The sequence below is a fragment of the Haliotis rufescens genome, unplaced genomic scaffold (genome assembly GCF_023055435.1).
Source record: "Haliotis rufescens isolate VD_foot unplaced genomic scaffold, xgHalRufe1.0.p SCAF_3, whole genome shotgun sequence".
Lineage (NCBI taxonomy): Eukaryota > Metazoa > Mollusca > Gastropoda > Lepetellida > Haliotidae > Haliotis > Haliotis rufescens.
This window is the reverse complement of record NW_025964001.1, coordinates 17,351,944-17,373,161: the sequence shown is the minus strand read 5'-3', so window position 1 is coordinate 17,373,161 and position 21,218 is coordinate 17,351,944. Positions and strand designations below refer to the sequence as shown.

The 21,218-nt window shown below is 42.7% G+C and overlaps 1 protein-coding gene across 1 annotated transcript; it reads right to left on the bottom strand.

Annotated features, from left to right (window-relative positions):
• Positions 1–796: 796 nt before the first annotated feature.
• On the bottom strand, positions 797–20,748 carry LOC124128823 (solute carrier organic anion transporter family member 2A1-like). Its single transcript, XM_048403492.1, has 13 exons — positions 20,600–20,748; positions 17,731–17,801; positions 17,174–17,496; positions 15,777–15,998; positions 14,502–14,607; positions 13,424–13,545; positions 12,128–12,240; positions 10,717–10,855; positions 10,237–10,432; positions 9,243–9,390; positions 7,974–8,158; positions 5,279–5,343; positions 797–1,566 (listed from the first exon to the last, which is right to left on the bottom strand). Exons 1-13 carry the CDS (start codon positions 20,600–20,602, stop codon positions 1,259–1,261), a joined length of 2,001 nt encoding a protein of 666 aa, XP_048259449.1. The 5' UTR covers positions 20,603–20,748; the 3' UTR covers positions 797–1,258.
• Positions 20,749–21,218: the final 470 nt, after the last annotated feature.

Below are 21,218 nucleotides of genomic sequence, written 5' to 3'. Positions count from 1 at the left end.
ATCGCGTGCAAATGACATGCTGATAAACATTCAAGTCTCGTTAATCCAGCATGGTTGGTTGTATATGATTATGTCGGATTAACGGGTATGGCGGATTAACGAAATTAGAATTTTCAACGTTCTGATCGAAAATCGGACGATAGATAAGAACCACGTGCACCTGGTAAACGAAATATTCATATTATGTTGTTTATTCATTCATTCTTTAATTTATGATTTACGTCATGTATATCATTGTCAGCTACTGTAGTTTTGATGTGTCAGCTGCTATATTTTTATATGACATCCCTGCACCTGTAGTCTTTCACAAAGGTGTCTGCACAGTTTTGCCACCCCATTCAGGATAGACCGCCATTGTGGTCTGGTAGTAGAGCGTCCGCCCGGTCGCGTCATACCAAAAGACGTTAAAAGATGGTACTTGTTGTTACCCTGTCTGGCGCTCGGCATTAAGGGGCTAAAACAAGGACTGGTGGGCTCGGAGTCAGTATACTGTGTCTGAGTGGGGGATTCATGTTAAACTGTGGCGTGGTATGTCAGTGGGCTAGCACTATAAATCGGCATCAATCCGGACTAGAACAAGCTCACACACACACAAGCACGCACGCACGCGCACACACACGCACACACACACACACACACACACACACACACACACACACGACGTCAAACCCCATTTCCCCTCACCATTCAAAATATGGTCACGTGTCGCAATGTTGTCCCAAGGCGGCACCCCTCTCTTTGCTCTGTTGATAGTGCTCTTCGTTAAAAATCGACCTTTCTGCCATTTCAAAAATAATGATGAAAGCAGCTTTTTATTTGGCCACATACTGAGCAGGTACATAAAATATTTGATAATCATAAGCATAATTGTTTGTGAAAGGACAGCTACATCTTAGTCTGTCTTACATACAGACCCTGTAACAAATGTATCCAATACAGCCCATGCAAGTCTATAATAGTGGGTAAGTCTAGATTACTGCTCTTGGCTCCTTTTTATCACATTATATTAAGATAATTGAACAATGTAGTTTTCTGTAAAATATGCCCATTTCAGAGACTAGATGTTAGTCAAGCTACGTCTGTAACGTTCTCCATGTATATCCCTAGTGTCATTCTGGGGAACTTTTACCAACACCATAAGCTGTTTCTTCTGTAGTCTTGTATTCAGCATCTTTGTAATGTTTAGAGTCCACCGATGTCATATAAAATCACACAAAATCGTTCATAGTTGATGGACAATTGAATGTGTCAAGTCTTATCATTGTGGCGAACTTTCCTGTACACCACTCTTCGCATCTCCGTTTTGTTTTTCATCACGACTACCAGCGTCGTTCATTTCGGTACTCTTCTTCTCCGCCCTCCTCTTCTTCTTCCACAGGTTAACAAGTGATGCCAGGAACATGAAGATGCAAGCGATGAGGCCGACACTGAGCCACATGACGGCGATTCCCACAGCCAAGGCCTGCTTGTCGTACAGCTGACAGAACTGGGCGCCTTCCTCCCCACTCCACAGCTCACAGGCCGAGTCTACCACCACGCCCACCACCACAGATGCCGGAATACTTCCTGAAAGTATGGTGAAGTTAACATCACACTGCGTGTCATTAAAGTCCGCCTTTGGGAGATTGCTGTGTGAACGTCAGTACACTGAAACCCTGTTAATACGGACACCCGCTGTTCGGAAAATAAATACAACTCAAAAGAAGTTAAAAACAACCGATTTTTTCATGGCTATAGTTAATCTTTCATGGCATCAGAAACTATATATCAGATATCATATGGTCTCTGATGGCGTGTTGGAAACAAGGGCTTACAAGCTTCATTAATCCAGAGATTCTTAATCAAGACGATTAACGGAAACGCTGCCGTCCGGATATTAGAGACTTCCTTGTATGTAATACAATAGACATTACTAGTAGATATAGTAATAATTAATTGTTAGGAATTGTTACAGGGAGTAACGGTGTGTTAGGAGGGCGTCCTTACTTATTTTTGCGTGTTTCATCTCCTGCAAATCCGAAACCGATAGGGTAGACCGGGTGAACTTGCTGGACAGTAGCCCTCATTAAAAATAAATACCAGTGTGTGCTTCGATCTACTGTCTTATTTCAGGAAGATTCAAGAATCTGATTCATTTGTTTTTGCAGAAACCTCAGTTTAATCAATACGTATATTATGAAATAATTCTGGTATTTGCGTGGTATCTGAGATTGTTTTACTTGGTTGACTGTAGATGTCATATTTTCGTCCAGCTGGTAAAATCGAAAACAAACATTTGATATCATATCCATGTTGATATTGTAGGAATTTTTTGTGCAAATGCTTCTTAAATATTAAATCTACTTCACTAAGGAAATGATATTTGCATATTTCTGTGGTGTAAAATATAAACTTTAGCTCAGACCCGCGACTGCATGACAGAAGATACATATTTGTTATTAAATTAACATATGATTAAAGTCATTTTAGAACTGATGCGAACCTGAGTTTATGTTTTATGACTTCAAGTTCGTCAATAGTACGATTTAAAAAAAAAAATACAAGATGACTTTATGGTGATGGTTTCTTTTTCTTATCTTCGTGTTCTTTCCTTTCAGATCTTTTTCCACAATGTGTTCCAATTTCGGGTTTGGGGTTCAGACACCTCACAATAGTCGACCAGACATGTCAACTCTTTGGTATAGATCGTCAGAATCTTGAATAGGTATTCACCTATAACCTTTATTTTCATCTTTTTTACCCCCTCTACCTTTATTTCTATGAATCAAGATAGAAGTAAACACGCGACGGTTTTGTAAACGTCGTTGAAAGATGACCTCGCCGGCGCGGTGTGTTGTTAAGGCGGTCAGCCATGTCATACCGTGAATCCACTGAATGGTCTAAGGGAGATAATCGTGTTATTATATACTAAAAATAGAATAAGATTTAGGTTGTATGAGCTCCAAACAGTGTGTTAAATTAAACTCCCCACATCGTGTAGCATTTTCTGTGCTCTATTGGAAAATTCAAGCTCTTCACAGCGACAGTCCAAGAAAATACTGAGATTATTTTAGACTGGGTTGCCTACCTTAGGGCGCTAGCGCTCCTCATCGTACTACAAGCAGTTATGACAACAGGGTACCAGTCTACGATTAATTTCTTAACACGACTACTTCCATTTGATAAGTAAAACACAGTGTTTGAAGTTTGCATGTAGACCCCGAAGGGAGCTTGTACAAGGGACGTAACTCCGTTTGGAATTACCAAGTAAACTGGTTCCCTCTTAGTACGCGCCGCAAATTTGCCAGACAGGCGCAGAGTCAAATAACCAACTGAATTACTTCCCTTTGACCACAAACTTTACCCGATGGAATAAAATCGATTGAATTGTCTCCCTTTGACCATGACAAAAACTTGGAAACGTCGCAGATTTGAGACCTGAATCCGGTCCATGAGTCATTGTATTTAGTAAATAGATAATATAATGAAGAAACTATCTAAATCTAAACCTGTGTTGAAACTTTTTCCCTTGTTCGTAAATTTACACTATAGTATCCGGTTCAATTTTCCCCGAGACTGCATAAGCAGTCAGAAGATACATATTTGTTTTTAAAAATGAAAGTGATTTGGGAACTTACTCGAATATACATATTTGTTTTTAAAAATGAAAGCGATTTGGGAACTTACTCGACTTACGTGTTCAAGTCTTATGACGTGAAATAGGTCAATGGTGAGAATGTTTATAAATTATAATATGCTTTCACGGTGATGGCTTCTTTTTTCTTTTATCTACATGTGCTTTCCCTTCAGATCGTTTTTTTTCACAACGTGTTTAAATTTCGGTTTTCGTGTTCAGCTTGCTCTCAAAAGTCGACCAGATTTATGTTTAAATTGTGAAGTACATGTATTTGGTATATTTGGTGTAGATCGTCAAAGCCTTGAATAGATATTCTGGAAATAACTTTTTCCCCTTTATTTTTATTGTAATGTTCATCGAGCTTTTGGTTAGAGTTGAGAGTTTGGTCTGGAGTTACGTGCCTTGGGAAAAGTGCCATACGGTAAGATTGCGAACTGCGAATAACGGAGCAGTGTGCCATTGCAGGAGATTGTTGTGTTTGAACTGTTTCCATGTGTAAAGCTGCACCCTTGGGTGATCAATGATCACATACATATTTGCATACATGTGACGTATTCATGACTTGAAAGATAAAATTTTGACCATGTCAAAATTCAGCAATGTATCAGACATCCAACATTTACTGAATATCATTCTGTCATCAGATAAAAACCACATGCAAAGCCAAGTCAGGTGTTCACTTAAAAACACGGAAACGTATGGTACAAGTCAAAGTAGTGAATTGCAAGCGATATAACTTGTGTCAAACTTGGAAATGTCCACCATAATTGTTTTATATATTTTACTGTGAGCATTGAAAGCTATAGCCCTGTTGAAACCCCGTTGTTTGATCAAGAGCCGTAGGCAGCTCTTTGAAATCTCCGTAGAAATCATGCTCGATTGTACCTCAAAAGTGAAATGTAGAGACCAAATGCTCGATAAAAAGGGAAAATGGATTTTTGGGGAGTTGTGGATATTTTTGGTCACTTTGAATCCGCATGGATCTAAATATAAAACAGTTGAGGCGGTTTCACTAGTGTATTTTATCTCTACCCACTCTTCGTTGAAAATACGTTTGTGCTAGATGATAAAAAACATCTATTATTATACGGATAGATACAAAATAGAACCATAAGACTTCGTATCTCGCCAAAAAACTCTGAATATTCGCATTCGAACTGGTCACAATTGAAAGAGTAAACGAGAATGTATGAAAGTAGGTTTCGATACAATAAAACCGCCTACTTACTTCATAATGATACATAATGGTTACTAATGGGTGGCATTTCCAATATGGCTGCCGTGGCGGCCATGTTCAATATCAGGTCAACATTCTGTGAGCAGGTTTTCCCATCATCCTTGCAACGTTCAGCTGTGGTTTCAGAAGACATGTAGAACGTAAATTTTTACGAAGGATAGACGCAATGACTACTCGCCCTGCACACTTCTTCTGAAAGTTCCGCTGAGCTACGAAAGGGAAAATCAAAATTTTGGAAACATATTTCACGAAACATGGAAGCCGGTTCGATCGAAAAACTTTGAACTCTTTCCGATAAAGTGGTAACTTACTTGGTGCTTAGCATCAGTATAAGTCGTTTATGGAACATTTTTCATTTCTTTTATTTCAGTGTTCGGCAAATATGCAAAACCGGACTAAAATATTAATATTGCCCAAAATCTTACCTATTACTGCCATAAATATCATCTTTATACTAAGCGCAAATGCCTGGAGATCTTGGTCCACACACCTGTGGAAGAAGGGAAAAGTTGACGAATATCAAATACATTTATGATATAATCATTGCCCAGACTGCCAAACACTATTATATATCACTACGGCAAGAAGAGGTCTTACAGCGATTGAACCCATCCAGTGTTGATCCAACGCTTTTTGGCATTAATATCTCGGACGCGAGGTTAAATTTCATCAATTTATTAAACCAGAAAACGCCACTGAAATACAGTCGGACCTTTGATGTGTCGAACTGCCAATTTTCTCGAACTCAATTTCCAGTCCCTGCGAATTCCTTCTATATTTATCATTATTTATACTCGAATCTGTCAAATTGTCCAACTTTAAATAGTATACTCTGTATAAACACCTCTAATAACCGAAACACTAACACCCAAACTATTCATGCCAACAAAAACCTACCCATGTGTGATCAGTCACAGACACCAGAGGAAAGGGGACAAGACTGTACCTACCCTAGAGTGATCAGCCACAGACACTAGAGAAGAGGAGACAAGGCTGTACCTACCCTAGTGTGATCAGCCACAGACACTAGAGAAGAGAGACAAGACTGTACCTACCCTAGTGCGATCAGCCACAGACACTAGAGAAGAGGAGACAAGACTGTACCTACCCTAGTGTGATCAGCCACAGACACTAAAGAAGAGAGACAAGACTGTACCTACCCTAGTACGATCCGTCACAGACACTAGAGAAGAGGAGACAAGACTGTACCTACCCTAGTGTGATCAGCCACAGACACTTGAGAAGAGGAGACAAGGCTGTACCTACCCTAGTGTGATCAGCCACAGACACTAAAGAAGAGGAAACAAGGCTGTACCTACCCTAGTGTGATCAGCCACAGACACTAGAGAAGGGGAGACAAGGCTCCAACTACCTAAGTGCAATCAGTCACAGACACTAGAGAAGAGGGGACAAGGCTGTACCTACCCTAGTGTGATCAGCCACAGACACTAAAGAAGAGGAGACAAGGCTGTACCTACCCTAGTGCGATCAGCCACAGACACTAAAGAAGAGGCGACAAGGTTGTACCTACCCTAGTGTGATCAGTCATAGACACTAGAGAAGAGGAGACAAGGCTGTACCTACCCTAGTGTGATCAGCCACAGACACTAGAGAAGGGGAGACAAGGCTCCAACTACCTAAGTGCAATCAGTCACAGACACTAGAGAAGAGGGGACAAGGCTGTACCTACCCTAGTGTGATCAGCCACAGACACTAAAGAAGAGGAGACAAGGCTGTACCTACCCTAGTGCGATCAGCCACAGACACTAAAGAAGAGGCGACAAGGTTGTACCTACCCTAGTGTGATCAGTCATAGACACTAGAGAAGAGGAGACAAGGCTGTACCTACCCTAGTGTGATCAGCCACAGACACTAGAGAAGAGGAGACAAGGCTGTACCTACCCTAGTGTGATCAGTCACAGACACCAGAGAGAGGAGACAAGACTGTACCTACCCTAGTGTGATCAGCCACAGACACTAGAGAAGAGGAGACAAGACTGTACCTACCCTAGTGTGATCAGCCACAGACACTAGAGAAGAGGAGTCAAGACTGTACCTACCCTAGTGTGATCAGCCATAGACACTAGAGAAGAGGAGACAAGGCTGTACCTACCCTAGTGTGATCAGCCACAGACACTAGAGAAGAGGAGACAAGACTGTACCTACCCTAGTGTGATCAGCCACAGACACTAGAGAAGAGAAGACAAGGCTGTACCTACCCTAGTGTGATCAGCCACAGACACTAGAGAAGAGGAGACAAAACTGTACCTACCCTAGTGTGATCAGCCACAGACACTAGAGAAGAGAAGACAAGGCTGTACCTACCCTAGTGTGATCAGCCACAGACACTAGAGAAGAGGAGACAAGACTGTACCTACCCTAGTGTGATCAGCCACAGACACTAGAGAAGAGAAGACAAGGCTGTACCTACCCTAGTGTGATCAGCCACAGACACTAGAGAAGAGGAGACAAGACTGTACCTACCCTAGTGTGATCAGCCACAGACACTAGAGAAGAGAAGACAAGGCTGTACCTACCCTAGTGTGATCAGCCACAGACACTAGAGAAGAGGAGACAAGACTGTACCTACCCTAGTGTGATCAGCCACAGACACTAGAGAAGAGGAGACAAGACTGTACCTACCCTAGTGTGATCAGCCACAGACACTAGAGAAGAGGAGACAAGACTGTACCTACCCTAGTGTGATCAGCCACAGACACTAGAGAAGAGGAGTCAAGACTGTACCTACCCTAGTGTGATCAGCCACAGACACTAGAGAAGAGGAGACAAGACTGTACCTACCCTAGTGTGATCAGCCACAGAGACTAGACAAGAGAAGACAAGGATCCAACTACCTAAGTGCGATCAGCCACAGACACTACAGAAGAGAAAACAAGGCTCCAACTACCTAAGTGCGATCAGCCACAGACACTAAAGAAGAGGAGACAAGACTGTACCTACCCTAGTGTGATCTGCCACAGACACTAGAGAAGCGAGGACAAGGCTGTACTTACCTAAGTGCGATCAGCCACAGACACTAGAGAAGAGGAGACAAGACTGTACCTACCTAAGTGCGATCAGCCACAGACACTACAGAAGAGGAGACAATGCTGTACCTACCTGAGAGTTGTAAAAGCCGAGAATGTGGCGCATGTGATGATGGTGACGTAGACAACAAACAAGCAGGGCATGACGAGGTACACCTGCCAGCAGTCGGTGCTACATTTGCCCGCGGTCGCAGTGGCCAGCGCATCTGTCACACTGGTGTTGAGTCCAGCTGCTATACAGCTGCAGTTGGTGAAAGTCTGCAGAACAAGGAAGAATCTGAGGCAGCTTATCCAGTTTACTACAGTTAGTGCAAACATCTCTACATACAACTTCATATTCCAGTACACTACAGTTAGTGCAATCATCTCTACATGACTTCATATTCCAGTATACTACAGTTAGTGCAAGCATCTCTACATACAACTTCATATTCCAGTACACTACAGTTAGTGCAAGCATCTCTACATAACTTCATATTCCAGTACACTACAGTTAGTGCAAGCATCTCTACATACAACTTCATATTCCAGTGCACTACAGTTGGTGCAAGCATCTCTACATAACTTCATATTCCAGTATACTACAGTTAGTGCAAGCATCTCTACAAAACTTCATATTCCAGTATACTACAGTTAGTGCAAGCATCTCTACATAACTTCATATTCCAGTATACTACAGTTAGTGCAAGCATCTCTACATACAACTTCATATTCCAGTACACCACAGTTAGTGCAAGCATCTCTACATAACTTCATATTCCAGTACACTACAGTTAGTGCAAGCATCTCGCAAACCTCAGATGTTTATCACTGAGGTTAAACCCATGACCATGGGTGTAGTGCTGATAAAGCAAGGATTTATTATATGGTTTTAATAATCAGGTTGAATCTTAAATTTAAAACCACGCTCAGCGGAACCTGCAGGCCACGCAGAGCAATAGGCCACAGAGCAATAGGCCACAGAACAATAGACCACAGAGCAATAGGCCACAGAGCAATAGACCACAGAGCAATAGGCCACAGAGCAATAGGCCATAGAGCAATAGGCCACAGAGCAATAGGCCACAGAGCAATAGGACACAGAACAATAGGGCACAGAACAATAGGCCACAGAGCAATAGACCACAGAGCAATAGACCACAGAGCAATAAACCACAGAACAATAGACCACAGAGCAATAGACCACAGAGCAATAGACCACAGAACAATAGGCCACAGAGCAATAGACCACAGAGCAATAGACCACAGAGCAATAGACCACAGAGCAATAGACCACAGAGCAATAGACCACAAAGCCCTTCAGGTGTCCTATCAGTTTTAACAACCCATTGATAATCCCCACCATCACATCGCCATCCATGCTACTGTCCAGACAACCCGCGTGGCAGGGTGAGAAGTAGACAAGTCCATCGCTGCTACAAACAGGACTGAACTCCTGACCTTGACACTGGCACTGACCCTGACAGGAAGCAAGGAAGCCTGACACTTCGCTGAAATGAAAGTGTCAAATGATGGGGAAAAGTTCATAGAGAGAAACCAGCAAAGTCATTTTGTTAAATAATTTACTTTTAATAATGTAGATGTAGTCAGCTTCATGCATGAGAACGTCAGCATACGTTATATTCACCTTGAGAAAAGACGAAAACGGGAAAATGTCTCAGTCAGGTCACCAGGGAGATCGTGGTTTAATGAAATGACACACCTGCTCCTGGAAATCAGTTCTTATCAGTTTGAGGAGAAATATGAAACTGTTGACACTGACGTGTAGATGCACGTATCTGACATTGGACACAAGGAGACAGCATGACCTTGACCTTGTTGCGGACAATGATCATCGGTCCTGTCATGACACTGATTCGCCATGAGCTCATAGGCTTGGACCAAATGTCAGTTGTAGCAGGTTTGATTGTCGTCATTCAAGCATTTTTGTCTCAGTTTACATCGGACATAAAGTACAATGTTCATACAATGTATATGGGCGGCATATGCCGGAGCTGTTTCTTTAAAGACCCCGACCCGGGATAGAATAGGTCTTCAGCAACCCATGCTTGCCATAATAGGCGACTATGCTTGTCGTAATAGGCGACTATGCTTGCCGTAATAGGCGACTATGCTTGTCGTAAGAGGCGACTAACGGGATCGGGTGGTCACGCTCGCTGACTTGGTTGATGCATGTCATCGTATCCCAATTGCTTAGATCGATGCTCATGATGTCAATCACTGGATTGTCTGGTCCAGACTCGATTATTTACAGACCGCCGTCATATGGCTGGAATATTGCTGAGTGCGGCGTTAAACAACAAACAAACAAACAAACAACCTTTAAAGACCCCAACCTGTCTCCAGGGTAGGGCAGATCCAGGCCAATCATATTGATGTCAGGACAAGCAGCAAAGAGCGTGAGGCCACACACCGTGGCAACAAAGAGCAGACCAGCGACCATTCTCTCCATTCCCAGCAAGTCCAGCTTGAACCACTTTATCAGAAGCCCGGCCAGGAGGTAGCCAACCGACCCAATGATAGCCTTTGAACCTGTATGAAATAGACATATTATAATAATTTCCAATTTTAATGTTTTATGCCAACCCACTTGGCCAAGTTAATGCTTTAACCGCCACGCCGTGGATCCGAGATCCACTTACTCACTCATTCACTCACCCACAAAACCACCCATCCATCCACTCACTCACCAACCCACCCACTCGTCCACTCACTCACTCACCCACAAAACCACTCACTCACTCACCCACGCACTCACTCACTCCCCCAACTCACCCACCCACCCACTCACTCACTCACCTGGGAACGTGCCTCACCTAGTATATATCCGGTTGTTTCATAGTCCAAACCATATTCATGGTTAATAAACTTGAAGGCAAACATTGCCATTCCGTGTACAGCCACACCTTCTATAGCTGACGCTACACTGATGAGCATGAATTCCAAATCGAATATCTGAAATATTAGCACGTACTCTTCTTACACATATTGGATGTTTGTTTCTTGTTTGACGCCGCACTCAGCAATATTCCAGCAATATGGCGGCGGTCTGTAAATAATCAAGTCTGGAATAGACAATACAGTGATTGACATCATGAGCATCGATCTAAGCAACTGGATAAGATGACATGCATCAACGAAGTCAGCGAGCCTGACCACCCGATCCCATTAGTCGCCTCTTACGACAAGCATAGTCGCCTCTTACGACAAGCATGGTTGCTGAAGACCTATTCTAACCGGGTTTTCACGGGTCACATTGGATGAGTGAGCTAGGTAATAAGTATAATATTGATTGGAATGGTGTTTGATAATACAACCACATGTGCTTTTTTACACAATGACCACAAAAATACTGGAACAATAATTTGGCCTAAAGTTATATTGAAAATAATAGATTATTCAATAGATATTATAGATTATAAAGACTTATAAAATAGTCAATGATCAACATAGCTGTCACAACAGTGAGTGAGTGAGTGAGTGAGTGTGAAAGTGAGTGAATGAGTGAGTGAGTGAGTGTTATATCACTGCATGTCAGATTATTGTGGGATTAACACCTAAGTGGTGTCAGTGGTGAGACCCAGTGAGTGAGTGAGTGAGTTGTGAGACCCAGTGAATCAGTGAGTGAGTGAGTGTTATATCACTGCATGTCAGATTATTGTTGGATAAACACCTAAGTGGTGTCAGTGGTGAGACCCAGTGAGTGAGTGAGTGAGTTGTGAGACCCAGTGAATCAGTGAGTGAGTGAGTGTTATATCACTGCATGTCAGATTATTGTTGGATAAACACCTAAGTGGTGTCAGTGGTGAGACCCAGTGAGTGAGTGAGTGAGTGAGTGAGTGAATGTTATATCACTGCATGTCAGATTATTGTGGGATAAACACCTAAGTGATGTCAGTGGTGCGACCCAGTGAGTGAGTGAGTGAGTGAGTGAGTGAATGTTATATCACTGCATGTCAGATTATTGTGGGATAAACACCCAAGTGGTGTCAGTGGTGAGACCCATTAGCTCCAGCCCCCGTTTGGGTGCCGACAAACCAAGCTTTATAATGAAGATAACATTGGGATTCGAACTTACGACCAGCGGATCCTGGCTGGCTAATGGTTGCGACTTTTCACAGTGATATGTCACAAAAGAGATCCGATACAAGTAATGCCCTTCGGCAGAAGAGACAAACGTGAGATACACAGATCCCTACCCGATATCGCCATGTATGATGTACTTACAAGTTTAAAGAGCGCCTTGAAAAAGTCGGTAACACTTTTCTTGAGATAGGTATACAGGTTTTTATTGACCTGCTCATGTGTGTTCTTCTCCAATTCCTCTCTGTGAGGACTGTCTGAAATGTTAATAAATAAATACGGTGTCATCCATGTCAGTAAACAAGGGCGTGTACACTTGAAAATTGGATTTGACCCTAAAATTACAAACGTTTACGAAACGTTACTAGGCTGAAAACTGTCGCTTTAGGTCCAAAACACAACTATCATGCCCATAATATTAAAATATTAAACATAGGTGTATACATTCTTTGCCGGGCACTTTATATTGATATATCAACCCAAAAATAACTGGACCCACCCTCCACCCCACCCCCACCCCCAACACACATCCCCTTGCCTTCCAAGTGCTAAACGTTTTCGCTTGTTCACATATAGGAGCTTCCTCGATTACCAGTGGATACCTCCATTTTATTATTATCTATCCACTGGAGTCATTCGCCATCGAACCCGTCGTAAAGATCCCGGTTAGAACATGTTTTCAGCAACACATGCTTGCCGTAAGAGTCCACTGCGCTTGACGTAAGAGGCGATTAACGGAATCGGGTACTCAGGCCCTGTGACTTTCTTGATGGCGTGTCATCATACCCCGATGGCGTGGATCGTTGTTTAATATCAATCAATGGACTGCCTGGTCCAGATCATTTACAGGCTACCGTCAGTATTGCTGGCCCCGTACAGGACAGTTGAACGTAGAACATGTGAAGCAAGAGGGCTTGTCAACGAGAGTACATATTCCAGGGTTATGGGGTAAACTTGCAACGCCTGTGAAGCAAGAGGGCTTGTCAACGAGAGTACATATTCCTAGACTTGGGGTAACTTGCAGCACCTATAAAGCAAGTGGGCTTGGCAGAGAGAGTACATATTCTGGGGTCACGGGGTAAAATTGGTTTGTGTTATGAAATACACAGGTAACGTGTATCAATAATATGACTTCCGAATGAATCCTTTAATAAATAGAGGGGGCAGCTATAGGGTAGCCTAATGGTTGCTCGTCGTACTAAGGGCCTGGGCCCACTTGCACAAAGCGATCTTAGCGCTAAGATGATCTTAACTCCCATACTTTAACATAGGCTTACAGTAGTCTTAGCGCTAAGATCGTTTTGTGCAAGTGGGCCCTGGTTCGATCCTCCACCTGGGTACAATGTGTGACGCTTGGTCACGGTGTCCCTCACCGTGATGTTGCTAGAGAACTGCTACATGCGGCGTAATACTCGACTCATGTGTGTATGTAGAACTCACTGGGGAAATATTTCGGGAATCCAGAGATGGGGAGGGACATGATGAGGATGAGGATTCCAGTCACGATGTACCCAAGCCACCACGCCCCAACCCAACGTTGGTCCAGGGAGTCAAACGACAAGCTGTGACAATTAGACAAATGATAACAAGTATGTGATTGAAACTCTCTAGAGGTTGGACAGTTTTAACGTACATACACAATTACGTATCTTAATAATCTTACTTAATTTACTGTTTCCGGCGGGTTGGATAGCCCTGTGGTTCACGCTTACGCTCGTTTCGCCGAAGACCTGGGGTTCAATTCCCTACCTGGTCACAAGACGTGAAGCCCATTTCTGGAGTCCCCGTCTTCATTTTGCGTAAATACTGCTAAATCCAGCGTAAAACCTTTCTAACTAAACGAGTAATTCTGTAAGTTCACTAACTACGTGTGTGTACTGCACACAAATAAACACTAAACAACAACTGTTATAAATGGTTGAGGGGTGGTAGGGTAGCCTAGTGGATAAAGCGTTCGCTCGTCACGTCGAAGGCCCGGGTTCAAGCCCATGTGTGTGAAGCCTATTTTCCCTGCCTTGATATCGCTTGAATCGTTTGAATATTTGCAATAACCACCCAGATCTGCACCCGAGGCGACTCCACTCATGCCCCAAGCTTCGACGCATCACGTGGGGAACGGGTGGTCCAGTCGTCTAATACGTCGCAATTAACTGTGCAAAATTGTGCCCCTTAGGCATGCCAAAATATGGGATCCATCGTGGGTTTGAATCCCAGTTCGCTCTGATTCTGTTCCTAATACCCGTGCACGTTCGTTTCATCTAAGTGGTATAGTTTAAGACGTCCTGCATAAAAATACCTGCATAATTCCATAAATATACTATAGTGAATGGCAATATTCCAAGAATGCCATATGATAGAAAGATTTTTACCCTCGTGTGTTTTAGGTTTCATAAATATCATATATAAACGGACATATCTACCTAAATCCACAAGAAAGACACAGGTGGAAAGGGGTGTATGTATTATTGTGGCAACATGTTAGCCGTTGTCTTATTACCAGACAATGGACATCACCCACCTGTCTGTATCCACCCTGTCAAAGTCCACATACAGGTATTGGATAATCCGCCCGCCAACCAGGGCGCTCAAGGCTGCACCAATCACTCCCACAGTGTTCAATATTCCTGCAAAAGCAAGTTTTGTTTTTGATTATCGAAGTACAAACAGATATCACCAAATAAGGGCCCATAATTTAATTATATGAAAGAATAAAAAAGAAAACGTACAACTCTGTGGATAAGTTTTTAAAAAAATCCTGATGCTTTGTTGACAGAATATGGCCTTTGTCGAACTTGAATTAAAAAGAAAACTCCGAGAGTTGATGGATCCGCCGTCACAAACCTTTGATCAACAGAGATCAAGGTATTACTTCCCACCTGCCTATGAAGATCTAATCCAACAACATTTTCTCTTATAATTAATATCAAATAAGCTTGTTACAACTTTTTAATCCTTATCCTTTCTGTACACGTGGCTTCATTAGCTGTGTGCTGTTTTTCATTCTTACTGTATAGCTGGCTTCATCATAGTATCTGTGTGCTATTTGTTACCTTTTACAAAATGTTGTTAATATTATTGCTTATCACAACACACACACACACACATATATATATATATATATATATATACAAATTTATATATATATATCATGGGCGGATACAGAGGTGCGCACCCCCCCTTTTTATTTCGAAAAAAATCTTTATTTCTGTATAAATTACCACCAAAGACAATAAATAGATCTTAATTTATGCACCCCCCCCTTTTCAAAAAAGCTGTATCCGCCCATATATATATATATATATATATTTATATATATATATTATGAAAAAAGAGCCGATTTTCATTTTTTTTTATTTACAGCACGGTTTGTTCCAGGACATTCCAGCATGCTAAAACAATAATTATATTATAAAGACAAATCCAATCCCCTATAGAATAGCAAATGTCTGGCCCATAATGATTAGCCTGTGAGTAATAAAAGAGACAAAACCATTTCCATAATAACACGATTCCGACTGTATCATGAGCACGTGTTCATGAATCTATCAAATAGTGACGACACCAGGTGTTCGCGGAAAGGTGCCCAAGCAAGTACGAACACGTTTCAGATGGTCGTCCATCAAGCAAGTATTACTGCTATATCATGATAGGCTGCTGCTATTACCTGTGTAGATATCCAAGTAGAGACCGAATCAATAGAAAGCTAAGTCACCACCCAATTGTCATTTCATTCTGTTCTTTTACACGTTACAGCTGTATTGTTGGGGTATTTTTACGTGTTGGCGAAACTCACCTATAAGAATTGCTGCCATGGTAACTGATGCATTGTTGTCAATATAGGCAAACCCGAGCGTGAAGATAGGTGAACTGCCGATACCCGTCAGTACTTGGCCCACCAGAAGGATCGAGAAGTAGACCATGTGACCTTCACCTTGTGCTGCTGGAACTGAGCTGTGATTGGAGGGAGAGGAGACGTTGGTCGGGCAGATGGGCGTCCTTTCCGTGCTGTACATTGCTGAAAACAAGGAAGTCTGCATGGTGACCCACGAGTCCCGTAGCTGGATGAGCATTACACCCTGGGCCACAAGACATGGGCTTCACATAGTGTACCCATGTGCGGAATCGAAACCGGACCTTCGGCTTGACGAGCGAAAGCTTTAATCACTAAGCCACCCCAGTGTAGTGAGTATGACGAAGGACACCAGAATTGGGATTCTCATATTGTACCCATGTCGGGAATCGAACCCGGGTCTTCGGCGTGACGAGCGAACTCTTTAACCACTAGGCTACCACACCGCTTCCAATTTACACATACGAGCCATTACTGAGATATAGAGGGGCGGTCGGGTAGCCTAGTGGTTAAAGCGTTTGCTCGTCACGCCGAAGACCCGGGTTCGATTCCCGACATGGGTACAATGTGTGAAGGCCATTTCTGGTGTCCCCCGCCGTGATATTGCTGGAATATTGCTAAAAGCGGCGTACTCACTCACTCACTCGTTCACTCACTGGGATATAGAAATAAAATCTTATATTTAGTATTAATAAATATGTGGACTAAATATTGCCACGACAAATCACATGCGAGCTACGAGGAATTACTGATATGTATTCTTGCCGAGGGAATCCTTTAATCACTGTACTAGACTGGACCCAGATGAGACATTCACTGATTTGACAAATTGCTCAGAGAAAGAACCAACATGTGTTTTTCAAGCCCACGTTCCCAAAGTCAAACAGGCAAAGTTCCCTCACTCCCTTTGCATGGGATATCCGATTTCATGTTTCGCCTTTTTCGCTTGGCATTCATTACGTGTCAGCGGGCTGCACACAAAGTGAGTGAGTGAGTGAGTTTGATTTTACGCCGCTTTTAGCAATATTCAAGCAATATCACGGCGGGGGACACCAGAAATGGGCTTCACACATTGTACCCATGTCGGGAGTCGAACCCGGGTTTTCAGCGTGACGAGTGAACGCTTTAACCACCAGACTACCCGACCGCCCCTGCACACAAAGGATCACGTCTCTGTTAGAGGGCACAGATCATGACAACGTGATCAAATCCCTGATTCACACTGCCCACCAAAGAGGTAACGTTATTGACAGTCGTCACTCTCCTCACTCCGCTGACACTCCGTGATATACTAGTAACTAAAACACGCCCGATTCACCCAGAGTTGGTGGGAGACTCACCCTGGCTGGGAGGTTTGTAGGGCTCCAGTAGATAGTGAGGCAGCGAACACAGAGCCAGACCAACCCCATACAGAGACACGGAGAAGGCTAATGCCTTGGCCTTGTTGAACTTGCTGCCGATGTAGCTGACGAAGGCTATGGTGCAGGTGCTGCTGAGGCTGTTGGCTGTGCCTAGCGTAGCGCTGACGGTGCTGCGCAGGTGGAACTGTTTCTCTAACTGTTCCAAGGATGTTCCGGACCAGCCAGATGCAAACCCCATGGTCAAGTACACGAGGACAATGAATGTCATGAAGCACGCCAGGGTGTTGAACCATTGCAGGAACCTTGAAACAATACTCATGTTATACATTAATAGAACGAAGTATTAGGAAATTCATGTAACTGTCATTAGGAAACTGTCTACAGTACATTTGTTTAATAACGGCGTATGAATAAAATGCCTTGTACATAGATTAATAATATATTTGCTAACAGCGGCGTAAAACCATACTCACTCACTCACTTATCTGTGTAATTCATAGGCTAGATTTTAATCTATGGTCAGTCGTACGAGTTACCTTGGTTTGAAGGCGCCCCAGCCGTACCACGTCTCCCTGCCGTCTTCCTTCTTGCATTCCTTATCATCACCCTGTACATAAACCATAAAATTAGTACCAAAATAATATAGAAAACAACTGATTGTTTACAGAGAATAAGTGAGTGAGCGAGTGAATAGGTGACATGTTACGCCGCTTTAGAGCACTATTTCAGTTGGTGAGTGAGGTAAAATGGGCTCTAAAGTTGCGTTTAAGATTATTGCACTGATATGGCCACGTGCATGGTCGTGTGTGTGTGTGTGTGTGTGTGTGTGTGTGTGTGTGTGTGTGTGTGTGTGTGTGTGTGTGTGTGTGTGTGTGTGTGTGTGTGTGTGTACTAGTGCTGCTAACCCACTGATAATCTCATGCTGCAGTTTAACACGAATACCTCACTCAGACACAGTTTACTGACTCAGAGCCGACCAGTCCTTGTTTTAGCCCCTTTATGCCGAGCGATAGGCAGGGTAACAACAATTACCATCTTTTAACGTCTTTTAGTATGACGCGGCCGGGTGTCGAACTCCCGACCTTCCGCTCTCCGGGCAGACGCTCTACCACTAGCGGAGGCGGTTAGTATTATTTCAGTAATATCACAACTTGACAGCTTAACTTGGAAAAAAGGCCGCAGTGATGTAGGTCTTAGACGTTCAGCACTTGGGTGAAACCCACGACTACGTGTATGATTCTGACAAACCAAGGATCATAAGGGCGAATCGGGGATCAACATCAACGATCATGGGATTCTGGCACACCTAGGTGACACACGGCGAATTGAGGAGGTATAGACGATACGGCCACCAGTGTCCCCTGTGGTTCGTAAAGTATTGAGTATCATTTGTGAATGAGCATCCTCTATATCTCCACGACTCTCATTTCGTTAAACCTACTCTAACCCGTAGATCCCGTGGTTCTCGCGATCTCAAATTATACGCCCTTCATTTTCATTAGCCAATTTGATTTCCTACGCTACTCAGTCAAACGGACCAATCAGAATGCGAGTTACACACCAGCCTCAATGTTGGGTTGGCGCTATCAACAACATGGCGGGCGGTCCAGTTGATTACGATAGAGTTCGCAAGAAATTCAACGTTGAAAAACGTTACAAACGAAAGCCCTCAAGAATATTTTTGATTGTAAGGATGTCTTCATGTCCATCCCTTTACCCATTTCATTTTTCCTCACCTCGACGTTTGATTGGTCGGTAAAATGTAAACGAAAATCAAGGGCAGGAAACTGAGATCGGGAGAACAGGGTTAGCGTAGGTTTACCGAAATGCGAGCACTGGGAATATTGAGGATGGTGAATGATTTGTATAGAGCAGTTTTGAACTTCAGTCACTTTAACAACAAGGTACGACATCTTTGCTTTTTGAAAAGCCCAAGGTCGGTCGAAGATGTTATCACTGTGGTCAAACCCACAAGCACGAGACGGTGGTGCAAGACCAAGGACCGTAATCGTGTTGAATCATGGAATAAAAATCACGATCAGCGGATCCTGTTACAGCTAAGAGGCAGAAACCTGCATAGCAAATAGCACTGGGTCATACGTGACCCGAAAACCTGTATAATTCATATGAATGATTGCAGTTTTGATTGGCTTGTGATACCGTCAAAATGAAGGCAGAATTCTGAAGGTATTAATTCAAAGCTCATCTCTTTCGTATGTCTTACTTTTGGTATATCCCCTAAACCGTATGTTAGGTAAATATAATTAAAAATCAAAATCTTTTAACAAACGTACATGTAATTGTGTGAAACTGTCTACAGTACATTTTCTTAAATAACGGCATATGAATAAAATGCCTTGAACATAGGCTGTTTTAATGTAACTTTCATCTTGTTTGGACTCTCTTTGATAGTAGTTTGAATATCCGAAAGCACTTACCTTTTATTTCATTATTTAAACTATATATTTACTCAACCAACATGTGTAGAAGCGAATTGTTCCCCCATTCTCATGTAGCTATTTAGAATTGACAGCCATGTTGGCTACAAAAGGTCATCCACTGCACCTGTCTGGTCCATTAGGAACCATATTGCCACAACAATTTTATTTTAATAAATATTAAATGATAGATTTATACAGCGCATCTGATCCAGATGGTCCATGCTCATGAGGCTCAGTCATCGGCCCTTTTGGAGAGAATGGTATGGAGGGTTGACCAGAAGCTGCTGACATCCTCGTCTCCTGACATCCACTGGGGCCTTATGTCCGAGCTGGGGACATTACCATCTTATGTTGGCATGCAGATCGTAATGCCCGTTCAGGTTGCCTGTTGTAAGTTCTAGTAGGTACTGATTATCTGTTCCTAATTGAAACGGTGTGTAAAACAATCCGGCATAAATTACCGTGAGTCTCACACACACCACACACACACACGCACGCACATGAATTTGGTGCTGACTAAGGATCCGACTATTTGGTGCTAACTTAGGATCCGACTATTTGGTGCTGACTTTGGGACCGACGATTTTGTGCTGACTTTGGACTGACTATTTGGTGCTGACTTAGGGGCCGACTATTTGTTGCTTCTTAGGAGCCGACTATTTGTTGCTAACTTAGGAGCCGACTATTTGTTACTAACTTAGGAGCCGACTATTTGGTGCTTAGTTAGGGACTGACTATTTATTTTATTCCTTAGGTTTTACCCACAAAAAATGTTGGAAGTCCTGAAAATAACAGTTACTATAAATTAAAATAGACGCAATGACCGAACGAAAAAATATCCTGTCTCAAATAAAAATCCTAACACCTCCTTCCCCAACTCACCCCCACCCCAGAATAATACAAAAGTGGGACCCCTATTTCAGAAGTAACATTGAGTGAATAAACAAATCTTAAAAAGACTTACCATTGTGAACTATGGCAAAAGATGACAGTATTTCCTCTCCGACCACCAAATTTAAAACCTTTATTCACCGAGTTCCATTACGTAAATAAAGTACCCCGCGAAATGAGTACTCAGTATTGAGGGTGATTTACAGGTCGACTCATGACATCTTAAACAAAAACGCCAATGGGTCAGAAATAAGAACACCATGTGATTGTTTACGAGAGTGATAACCAGGGGGTTGGTGTGGTGAAGACAGTGTGTGTCTGGGCTGTGGAGTCGCTGGTTGCTTAGAAACGGAGACAGTGTCAACAAATGCGACGTCCACTGTTTGGTCACGTGAGATGCTGTGTAGTATATGTCGAAATGTCAGTTTTTTAAAGGTAAACTGCAAGTAGTGCTCAATAATGAATTGTGTAACCCATTCTTCTCTCCATTTCACGAATATTAAGAAATATATAGGAACCGAATGTTTTGTCCGCCATTTTGACGGCCATCTTGGCTTTTAAAACAATGCCTTGATTTTCTAACAATACAAATCTCCTATGGCTCCAAGAATGAAAAAATATGCACGAAAATTGCTTTCTTTGGCAGGTGGGAGTAGAATTTTATTAGGGAAACCAAAATAACAAACATCTTT